The 12,407-nt window shown below is 39.2% G+C and overlaps 1 protein-coding gene across 1 annotated transcript in view; it reads left to right on the top strand.

Annotated features, from left to right (window-relative positions):
• Window positions 1-10,767, top strand: part of LOC140239765 (sialin-like) — a 65,271-nt gene extending 54,504 nt beyond the window's left edge. Inside the window, exons 4-9 of the mRNA XM_072319585.1 lie at window positions 208-303; window positions 949-1,073; window positions 2,168-2,323; window positions 2,751-2,883; window positions 7,389-7,630; window positions 10,582-10,767. Of these exons, the coding sequence (XP_072175686.1) occupies window positions 208-303; window positions 949-1,073; window positions 2,168-2,323; window positions 2,751-2,883; window positions 7,389-7,630; window positions 10,582-10,767 (938 nt within the window). The remainder of the gene's footprint in view (window positions 1-207; window positions 304-948; window positions 1,074-2,167; window positions 2,324-2,750; window positions 2,884-7,388; window positions 7,631-10,581) is intronic.
• Window positions 10,768-12,407: the final 1,640 nt, after the last annotated feature.

Here is a 12,407-nt window from a genome sequence, read left to right as displayed (position 1 = left end):
AAAATACGACTCATGAAAATTTGTCTCTGGCTGTTGACTGCACGATGAGTCTTCTGTCTAATCACTTTGCCATATAAAATAGAATTTAAGATCTATTTTCATTTTCGATAATACAGAAACACTGTACCTCCAAGCTTTTTGCTTTTCCCGCGCTTTTCAATCTTTTTTTTTTTTATTTTCATCGAGATTTTTGTCTCTTTGTGCTAGGTTTCAACTTAGGCAAAATCATCGGCAACGCACTCACAGGTTTTCTGATCAACCTAGATATAGCCGGCGGATGGCCTTTTACTTTCTACATTTACGGTCAGTATTGATCTGCAATGATTTGAGTCATTCTGGATAATATCTCCGTCCCACCGATTTTTTTTTTTCTCATTGGTCTCTCGTCGGAAGCATAGTTTGCTTTTTCCGGCCACCCACAGAATTGTATCGGATCGATGTCCGATGAATCCGACTTGTGTTGGTCGACTACGAGGTCAGTGTCAGACATGTCGGGCGTGATCCAATGACTCAAGAGGCAAGATCGTCCGAGAAGTCTTGATATCTGTTGTGTTATTTTGCCTGTCCCGACGCAAACAAGTTGCATAATATACTATAGGCTACCAGATGAATTAATAAAAAACCTGATTTAAAAAAAAAAAAAGTGGAAAATGAGCAAAGAAAATGGGCTCCCATTGTGATTCGAACCCGAGATCTTCGGATTGCTAGTCCGGTGCTCTACCGACTGGCCTTTAGAAAGCCATATAGTACAGTATTCGTCCCAGAAACCCTTCATTGTCAATATAAGAGAGACTCTTTCTCCCGTCTCAGTTATTATTTGTGGTCATTATTTCAGTCCTATTTTGTTTGTCTTTTCGGAGACTCGTTTTAAATTTCTGATCTACCTAAGATGTTTGCAAGCATTGCAATAATGATTGGGACTGTACAGGTTTCTGTCCTTCACCGCAGGATCGTGCGGGGTATTATGGGTCATCGCTTGGTCTTTCCTTGGGTACAGCTCGCCCGCGGATCACCCGTGGATATCGGTGGAAGAGAGAACGTACTTGAAAGAAGGGCTCCGTTTTTCAGGCTCGGTAAAATTAATCATTGACATGGTTAGGGTTAGTGTCGGGGCCAGGATAATTTGACAGAAACAAGAAACCGCCATTTTTATCCTACATCCTGCAATGGTATAGAGTAGTATAGATTCTATCGTGTAAAAGTTTTCAATAATGTCACTCAGTCGGCAACAGGTGATGGAGAGTCATGAAAGCTACACAGCATTACCATAATATTTGTCAGGCAATAATTATGTTGTGACAACGTGATATTCAAAACGTTTGTGTACTCGGGGATGTTTGTCATCCTTTAAACATCATTAACCAACTCAGTCGATTATTACAGTTCGAGTACTTGGTTGAACGGTTTGTTCATTTACGTCCTGTGCAATTTCAAAGTCTGAGCATAATATGAGCAAAACACGAACATTTCTTGAGAAGTTTCTGAGGCATGTTGCTGTAGAATTTGTAGAAAATGTTCAAGATATCATATTTGATGTATATGTTTTTTTTCTGTTATATCACAAAACATCCTACCATAAAAACAAATCTCAATAAAGCCTAAAATATAAGGAGATATCAGTATTTTTCTCAGTAAACCATAACTGTAGACGTTTTAGTCTGGATACATTTTTGTTATAACTATTGTTCACATTTTGTGTATTTAACAATACTCAACATCGATTATATGGATTCAAATTTTTACAGTGGTTGTTTCTATCCCTAACTCACATTTTAGAACCATGCTAAAGCACTAATGCTGGGTTTTTGTTTCATCTGCAAATGGTAAATTATGGCTTTAAGCGAGGCAAGTATACTTATTATTCATTTAAAAGTGAATAGTCTGGGAAACAGGAATGCGGAATCAGCATATTAATGTTAACGGATTTGTTTTTTTTAGGATACCATGATGATGGCAACAGTAAAACAAGTAGAAATGTAAGGAAATTATGTGTCAACTCAGTGCCACTATATGTCATAATATCCCATCTTTCAATTAAGGTGAAAATTTATTATCCGCCAAATTTGAGGTCGACCTGTTGTTTAGTTTCATAGAGTATAGCATTTGTACTCGATTTTAGACATTTAAACACGCCTTGACTTTCCTCTCTCTCTTTCTATTTGTTTAGAAAAGAAACGTGTCAGTACCGTGGGGTGCAATGCTGACCTCACCTGCCATATGGGTGCTGGTCTTCACGCACTTTACCTACATGCTCGGTATGTCCACGCTCCTCGCCAATCTACCGCTCTATTTCAGCGATGGTATCAGGGTGCCTATTGAACAGGTGATGACATAAGGAATGAAGGACCCTATTGACCCGATAATGAATAAGATAATAAAAAAAAATGATGATATTCATGTTGAAAGTAATGTTGATAGTGATACGGATGACTATAGGGAATGTCTAATGTTAATCAGTGTGGTACTTTCACCGTCATTTTTTTATATCAGTGCTTTACTTACACTGACTTATCGTTTCATTTTAGTTTAGTTAGAAAAAAAAAACAAATTATTTGACACTTATTCATTTTATTTTTTGGCTAAAAACAAAATACAAAAATGTGAAAGTGAATTAAGAATTTTTGGACTTTGTATCCGATAGTGATAAGATTTCTTTCTGATTATAGTCTTTTTCAAGTGGACTTGCACATAAAGCAGCGTCGCACATGTAGTAATTACGCAATCTTTCGTTTACGGTTCACTCTGCACAGACGGGTGTGTACTCGGCGCTTCCATTTACTCTCCAGTTCGTCGCCATGATATCAGGGAGCTACCTGACGGACCGACTTCTGGCGCGGGAAATCATGGAGAAGACGACGATTCGAAAACTGATGTCAGCCATAGGTAGACCACAGCTGATCGTATCTCTTAATAAGTGATAATGCGTCAAAATGTATGCTTTATGAGAATTTGTCAGTACACACTAAGAATTACGGGTACAAATTTGAACCTCCAAATTGTCGCTATACAACCACCCTACAGGGTGCGACCTTGCACCCAATAAGCAGTTTGCACCCTTAGAGGTGCAATACGCCGAATCTTTAGCCTGCAGGGGTGCGAATTTGCACCGTCAGTTTTGTGCGAATCAAGGGTGCAAACATGCACCATATAAACATTAATACATTGTGAATTGAAAATTTGGACCACCAGTACCAAGGCTTCACTCGTAAGATCAAACTTACACTCTGATGGATATGGCTGCATCTTTGTAGGTACGAATATAAATATTAAGAGATTTAATGCATAATAAAAGGTGCAATTGTGCACCCCAGGGTGCTGCTATAGGGACAAATAGGGTGCAAATTTGAACCTTTATATTTTAGTGTGTAAGATTCAAGTTAGATTATAGTTCTGATATGCTTTTAGTATCCACGCTTATGCTTTAGTCCTGGAATAGCTACTTGGTGTCGGTATAGGCGCATGGTATTTTGGCATAGTCATCCGCTATCAAAATATATTATGACTATAAAATTGAATTCCTGCAGAACCGTACTCTACAGGTGATCCTTAAAGGGTCATCCTCGAAAATCGCTGACGTTACATCTGTGGTGCCACAAGGCAGTGTCCTAGGACCATTGATGTGTCTTCTTTACATCAGTGATTTGCTAGAGTACTTGACTTCTTATACGAGAGTACGTCTGTTCGCTGATGACTAATTGCTATATCGCAAAATCACCTCAGAACAGGATTCTTTTGCACTACAGCAGGACTGAATTGATGTTTTTCAGCAGTGTGAACAGGATTGGATCATGAAGTTTAATCCCCCAAAGTGTCGGGTCCTCACTGTAACCAAGAAACAGAAGCCTATCACCAGTCCTACTACCTCCATGGGCAGACACTTTTGAGGGTGGATACTGCGAAGTACTTTGGAGTCCACATAACTAAAAACCTCAGTTTGAACCATCATGTTGATACCTTAAGCAAGAAAGCAAATTCAACATCAGCTTTCCTCAGAAGGAACATCAACGCCTGCCCAAGGAAAGCAAAAATCCAGTGTTATACACAACTCTGTCTCGCCCTGCCCTGGAATATGCCTGCACTCTCTAGGACCCCTCTACAAAGGAGAACATCACCAAACTAGAGAAAGTCCAGCAACGTTTTGCACGTTTTGTCCTTACCGACTATCGATGGACAAGTAGCGTTACGCCAATGATTCACCAGCTGCATTGGCAAACACTTCAAGAACGCAGAGCCCAGCTGAAGGCAGTAATGATGTACAGGGTCTTGAACTCCCTAGTGGACATCCCACAGACTTACACAGTATACCTGCACAATCTCCGTACCTGCATCGTGAACATACCCTGAAACTTGTTGTCCCTCACACAAGAACATTACAGCTTGTATGTTACCAGTCATCGTTCTTCCCGGATGCCACTCGATTGTGAAACAGCCTTCCTCCGGATGCTGTCAACTGCTCCTCTCTAGATCTATTCAAGAAGAGGGTGCAGGACATACAACTTCAGTAATAACCAGGGTTGTTACCGACCCACACTCTCCATTTAAAAATCCACACCCTCGCCAAGGATCTGACACCGTCACGTACATGTGCCCACGTAAGTTATAATCATAGTCCTTCGCAGTAATTTTGTTTTACTATGTTTGATTCCCTAGAAATTTGTTTTTAATGCTCTATAAACGCGAATTTATACTCTGTTTTTACAAAAAAAAAAGTCCGTACCGTGGGAGGGGGTATTCCCCCTCACCCTCCCCCTCCCCCCCCCCCATCCCGCGGTCGCTTCGCTCCCTCGCCGAGGATCTCACACCGTCACATAAAAATTAATATCAAATGGGTTAGTGAAATACTGGTTAGTGATTGGCTAAACACAGTCACGTGATGGAGGAACATTCGTTACGTTCGCCCATGGGAGAACATTTTTGTAATGTTCTCCCATGGGAAAACATTTTCAGGTAACAAATGACAGAAGGACCCGCGCACAGTGAATTTGGATCTGCGCGAGCGATCGAGTGCGTTGTGCTGGTGGTTGACCTTGACGTATTTGACTAACCCATTATAACAAATGATTACTTTTGTTGTCGGGAACATGTACCAAACGTTCCACCCTCAGGGTTTAAAATGCTATTTCGGGAGGCTATAAGTCCCTGGACTGGACTTACAACCTCCCTCAATAGCATTTCAAACCCTTCGGGTGTATTATACTAACCCTAACCCTAACCCTAACCCTGTCAGTCATCATCTATACAATGTCCCCCTGTAGACATTTTGGGCCCCCCCCCCCCCGAAACAAAAAGTGTTCCGGCGCGCTTGAACCTGACCACCCTATGAGAGGATTTTGAAGAACAGCAGCAGTATCCATTCTTCTCCATACAGGCATAAATAATATACAGGCTCATACAGTCGTGCAACAGTAGTACAACGTTGTAAGGTGTGCTACGATTGGCCGTGTAACAGTCTCAACATATGCCATGTATAATAATGCTCAAGGTCTTAAAAGCACAATCGCATCCATCGTACGCAAGACTGGTCTCTATCAATAATGTCTATAGGTCGAGAGTTGCACGACCATCAGTCGGCCAAATGCGACTATCGAATCTTACGACCTTTCTTATCAAGTCGTGGAACACTCGTACGACAACCGCAAAAGTGATCGTATGATCGTATGAACTGATCGATCGCATCTTGTCATGTCTGGATTTTGAGCATGTTCAAAGTAAAGAGTTCGGATGCGACCTGTCACGACCGCCTCGGGTTCGTGCGACCGCCTTCAACGACTGCAGTGCTCGCAAGACACCAAGCGATCGAACGTGCCACATCACCCCTCCCCTCCCCCCCCCCCCAAAAAAGAAGAAAGTTACAGGCGGTCGGAACCTGGTCGCAGAAGAATCGTGAAAGAGGCTGGTCCTCTCGCTGCCGCTTACCCCTCGCTGGTGGCTTGCAACTCGGTCTCCTGTGATAACATTTTGCTGGCTCGATCCTCTTGTGATTAATACCACTACAGAAAAATGGCCTTAGACAACGGCTTCTGCTGCATTTTCATCTATTCATTTGTTTGGTGATTTGCTTTGTTTTGTTTTATTTTGTTTTGTTTTGTTGTTTTTTTTTACCCCGGCGGCATTGATAAGTTACCCTGTTGTACACCATGTCAGAAAAAGGGCTTGTATTGTTTTGGTTGAGACCTAGCTTCAGGTTTCTAACATTTTTTGATGAGATAATGAGAAACCTCATATGAAGAGTTTGTTTGCAAAAACCGATAAGTCCATATTTGCCAAATGCAGATATTTGCGATCAAAGGTCAAGAAAAATAAAGAGAATGATAAGAAAATTTTTGCTTCTTTTGACCATAACTTCAAAAATGTACCTTTATGTAGTGACCAATATATCATTTAAAAGTTATTATTTTGTACTTTATGACAGAGACCTTACTTCAAAATCTTCAAAAATGGACTTATCGGTTTATGCAAACAAACTCTTCGTATGAAATGTGAAAGAGGATGTAATTCCAATAGGAAATCAACGTTTATTTGATGAAAATCGCAGGCCGGTGGAACCGGAAGTGGCACTAGAAAGAAATAGACAGAAACCTTGAAGTGTGAGCGCGGTATATGGCTTTGTTTTTGCGCTGAAGACCTGTTTTGTTATTTGTTTTGTTTGTTTGTTTGTTTGCTTGTCGGCTGTAGAAACCCGGAAGTGGCACCAGAGGTGGCACCAGAAGGTGCGCTGAAGGCTTTTTTTTTTTTTTTTTGCTTGTTAGCTCATGACGGAAGTGCCCCCCCCCCCACACACACACACACACTTTTGAAAACGTTCAGCCGGCGGTGGATCGGTTTGGAAATGGCCGAGATACCCAAAACAGAGCAATCTAATAAAAAAAGCATTGACCCATTTTTATTACGAATGCTTTGTTTTACTTTGTGTTTGGATGTCTCAGCCATTCCAAAACCAACTTTTTTTAAAATAACGTTTGAATTCCTCTTAGAATGGTATGCTCTTTACTATGTTAAGGGTGGTTTCTTGATAGTTAAAGTTAAAAGCCCAATCCTCATCTCCGCCAATAATATACGATCCCTTTAAAGCAGGATTTCTTTTTAAACAAACAAACAAATAAACAACACCACAAAAACATCCGAATAAATGAAGTCACCTGACAGAAATCGACTTTAAAAAAACAACAACCTACTATTCAAAAGTCTAATGAGATGTGATATTTTACAAGAGTACTACCAATGACTACAATTACTGTCTTCCCCCTTATGTTGCACTAGCGTCAAGTATACAGTTTGTTTTACCTAATATCATTTGTGTGTGTGTGTGTTTTGTTGTTTTGTGTGTGTGTGTGTGTGTGTTCATATCTTGGATTGTCATTCTCTTTATTTTTTTTTTTTTATTTCAGGGCTCTTCTCCGGAGCTTTCTGTCTCATACTGACCGGTTTTGCCAGGTGTAACATCGCAATGTCAGTGGTCTTCGTCACGTTGGCAATGGGCGGAATCGGTATTTCCTTTGCTGGTCACTTCGTGGCGCTGCTTGACGTAGCCGGAGTCTACGCGGGCTCGGCTATGGGTATAGTGAACACCGCCGGAACGCTCGGCGGGATTGTCGGGCCTTACATCGTAGGAGTGTTCACTGAAGTGCAGGTAAATGTGAACACAGCACATTATTTAAGGGAAATTCCAGTGCAGTTGAAAATATTAGTCTGAACAGAAGGGGTAAAATTCTCGTAGCACAACAATGGACATTTGATAAATCTGATGAAAAATAAGGAAGTTATGATACATTTCGAAGTTTTACTGGTTTTTCAGGAAACAGTTCTTGAACAGAATATGCAAAAAGTAAAGTAGTGATGTCATCATCTCTCAACTTGCCAAATAGTTTGAAATTTCCAGTTTGTTTGTTTTTTTATTATTCAAATGCAAGGGCCTAAGCCCAAGTCTCAAATTCTTATACATCTATATCCGATCTCTATTCTAAAGCTTTTCGACAGGAATAACATCATGTTTCATACTTTGATAACAGAAACATTCAATTTCCGTCATTTGTGTGTGTGTGTGGGTGTGTGTGTGTGTGTGTGCACGATCGATGGAAAATAATATTGTAAAGTGATGACATCATGAGCTTACTCGTTTTCATATTCAGATCAACTGCATGAGAACTGTTCTGCAAAAATTAGAGAAACTTCATCATTTCATAACTTCCTTAATATTTATTATTCCCAAAAAGATTTCACTCTTCCTTATCAGACAAACTTATTACTGGACTGAAGCTCTTTAAGCTTGCATTCTCAAAAGGTGGAAACGTGATTATTTCCGGCATCTATGTAGCGTAATACGTGGTACAGTGATTACTTGCAGGTAGTTGAAACGTCCAGAAGAATGCTTTCACGTAGACATACTGTTGAGTGAAGAAATTTGGACTAATACAAAATGCGTATTCAATTAGCCTAGTAGAGAAACGCATTAAACCTTGGATCTTTGCAACCAACATAATAAAGAGATATATGGTCACATTGTGCCAGGTAAAGAGAGCGGTGATTTCATTGCGTAGACCAGGATAGATAGTAGTAATATTGATTAAAATAAAAATAGTAGTAGAAGTAGTAGTTGAATAATCGAAGAATGGAACCCGAGTTTAGCCCAGCCGTGGATTGAGATAGTTAAGCCGTGAAGCTTGTTTATTCGATCTGTGAATAGATCAAAACCGTAAACAAACAAATATTAGCACCTTGTTGCTAATACATGTAATAACTTGGACATGTGAATCACATGTAATACTTATGCATGCCTTGTACACTGAACTTGGACTTCTAAATCACATGTACATTTATTCACGCACGTCTTGTACATTATACACTTTTATATGATTAAATCTTTGCATTGCCTGACATGCATATAGACTCAAAGCCTTCTCTTGTTGTCAGTGTCTCTTGTTACCTTCATAATACATGTATATTGTATTATACACAACACCTGGATTTATATCTCTGTCACATATTGAAAGTGACCAATAAATCGTCATGTTTCTGTTACACAGGGAGTATCAATTGAACATGCACATTGAATGCTTGGGAGTTTGCTACTATACACTTGTATGCTAGATGTATGCTAGATGTATGTAGGAGTTTGCTACTACAATGTACACTTGTATGCCAAAATTACAAATTCTTTCTGTCTTATTGAAAGAACAGCTTTGTATAATATGTAATACACTGACTCATTGTGCTCATTTACTGTGTACACATGCAGATTAATCTGAGCACTTTATTTGGCACTCTTGCTCTGTACTTAGCCGTGTTGTGCATATCCTGTCTAATTTGTACTTTTGCACAAACATGTAATTTTGTACAAATACAACATGTGTTATCACCCCTTTAACTCTCAGTGACTTTGCTTCATACACTTGCAGTCACAATTCATATGGATATGAAACAGAACTTACGTACAGCTGTATGTACAAGTCAAACCACCTGTACTTATTCTTACGTGTTATACGTCAAACATCACTTGCATCTACACTCTGATTGTACTGTAGACACTCATAATCTCACTTTGAGCTCGGTAATTGATGCTGAATATACTCAATGTAACACCTTACAACGAATCTACAACCTGCATTTCTGTATTCGCTAAGCACTACTGTATATTTACACTCAACATTGTTACCTCCATACCATGGATTCTAGTTCCACTCCAGAAATGCAAATTAAACCTTACAGCACACCACTGAGTAGATTCTTACACGTTAGATTCCACTTTAGGTGCTACAAACACTGTACGAACTGCTGTCATTAAACACAATTCTTTATTCGAATTTCGTACCATTCCATATCATAGAAACAGAAATGTTCACAGAAACAAAACATCATACAAAAACAAACTGCTTTTTACACAAACATTGTACACAATGACGTCAATCCTACACTACATAAATAACAAAATGCATCATCACCACCATTGGGCAAAACAATATCAGGTTTTACATTATAACTCTCTAAAATCAAGGAAAACAAAATCCGCTTTCTTTTTAAACACATAAACATACATATCAATCATCCAACACACACACACACACACACACACACACACACACACATAAAATGTTATGACTTCAGGCAGTATAATAATGTCTTTTTACTACAACATTTCAAAGTATATTACTACAGTGGACTCCCGTTATAACGAAGTCCTCGGAACCTGCAGTTTTCTTTCATTATATCAAAATTTTGTTATAACCGAACAAATAAATAACTTACAAAAGATCTTAGAGAAGATAATCCTACGGGGTGTATTCTTATTTCGCTGTAACTGGAATTTCGTTGTAAACGTGTTCGTTAAAACGGGAGTGCGCTGTAGTAAACAATCGGGAGGTCATTTTTGGGGAGGAGGGGGAGGGGGACGGGGAGGGGGGTGACCTTGATTATTCCACCAAACAAACCAGTAACCTCAAAGAAGAAAGGTCGGAGAACTATATTATATATTTTTCCGACCTTTCTCCTTTGAGGCTTCTGGTTTGTTTGTTTGTTTGTTTTCACTTTTCCGTCCGTCTCGACTCTTTCATTTCGTGTGGGTTTTTTTTTTTCTCTTTCACACAGTCTGATATCACTGGTTGGCAAAAAGTGATGTGGTTCTTGGCGGGAGTGTTCGTCTGTAGCGGACTGATATTTGTCCTGTTTGGCACGACTCGTCTGCAAACTTGGGCAAGAATGGATGAGGGCGGAGAAGAAGAGTACATACCTCTCGAAGACTCAAAGGCTGACACCACACTCAGTAACAAGTGAAACATAAAAACACAATTATTATTCCATATTATAGAATGCGAACGGGACATTTGGAAAACAACGTTTATAACTCAATGTAATGCAACGGATCAATGTGGTTTTTTGACAAGTGACAATTCGTTGTTCAGGTTTATATTTTGCACCACTTATTGGATCTATGGAATAGATTTGACCGTCCGAGCCTCTTCAGTTTGGCGTAACAAAAGTAGGAAAATAAATCGTAGCAACTTTTCTTGAAAAAAAAAATACACACACAGGGTACAAACGAGCAATACTAGTCCCCCCCCCCAAAAAAAAAAAAAAAGAAAAGAAAAGAAAAGATATTAGATTCTTTGCGTACAGTTTCAATTTATAATGACCTTTCAGAAGAAGCTTGAAATGATAATTTCCAAGTACAGATAATTTCTTTGGTAAGCAATTTATAGAATTTTCGAACACATCAGGATATCATATCCAATGAGATTAAAAATAGATACATATAAAAAAAAGGTATATAACTTGAAATTTGAAGTTTGTTTGGTTAGTTTTCTTTTTTATTGTTTGTTAACCAGTAGAAACGCATGAGGTTAGCATCAAGCTTAGTAAATGATTTGTAATATTTAAGTCAATAATTTATGTTAGCCATTAATTAAGTTACGTCGTTATATATTATGTCATTGGTGTTTTGGAGTTACTGAAATTATCAAAAAGATGTATATAATACTTTTCTACAGTCCTGTGATTTTCTTGATGTTTTTATGTGGAAAAATGTGCTGCACGTCATTCTCTGTCAGTTTAAACTATGTCATGTCGTAATACTAAGAATTCGAGACTCAAAGCATCAATGTTAAGTATTCATGCTGTACAGTCTTTTCTCTGGAACAATGGATGATTTTAAGTTCGGTACTAGAGCTAGTAATATCTCAGCACTATAGCACCCGTACTTTCGGCGATAAAACTGAACTTGAAATCAGTTGGTGGTGGGAGGTTGACCTCAAAATTATGACGTATTGCCCATAGTTGGCGCTGGGCCTGGTGTTGAATCATGCGTCTGCTGAACCGCGCTCCACCGTTTGTGTTGGCGATTTACGTGCTTTTTCCCAATCGGCCAACACTAGCCCCTAGGGGTTATCATCTTCGTCATTTCAAGTTCGGTCCATGTAAAGTAGATGCTCATTACGTGCAAAGAATATGCTAATGCAATGGTCGCTCACGTAACCTACACGAACACTCTAGACATGGCCGGGACACATGGCTACATATTAAAATCTGAGCCTGGGAGCAAAATTAAGATCGTATTTTGGAGAAGGGATGAAATTGTGGCATTTTAATCTTTGACTTCAATAACAATGTTTAGAAACAAGAGAAAACCTTGAAATACTGAAATATTGTGTAGAAAATGAATGGAGAGTTGTCCACAACTTCCGCCCCGAGTTACTTTGTCGCCCTCTACGATTCATTTGTTCAAAGAGCTGTAGTTTCCTTATCACCTGTCTAATTTAGCTCGAATTCGCAATGAATAAATCAAATATGTCAAGCATTTGAATAAGAGAAAGTTTATCTGACAGTATTTGTTCTCTTTAAGTGAACTGGAATTCTCCTTTGAGTACGAGACACCAGATGAGTATGTCTCGTTCAGGAGGGACGTGCCCAGTGCTTAA

Source organism: Diadema setosum, chromosome 16 (assembly GCF_964275005.1).
Source record: "Diadema setosum chromosome 16, eeDiaSeto1, whole genome shotgun sequence".
Lineage (NCBI taxonomy): Eukaryota > Metazoa > Echinodermata > Echinoidea > Diadematoida > Diadematidae > Diadema > Diadema setosum.
The sequence above is the reverse complement of the archived record's forward strand: the minus strand, read 5'-3'. Positions and strand labels throughout refer to the sequence as shown.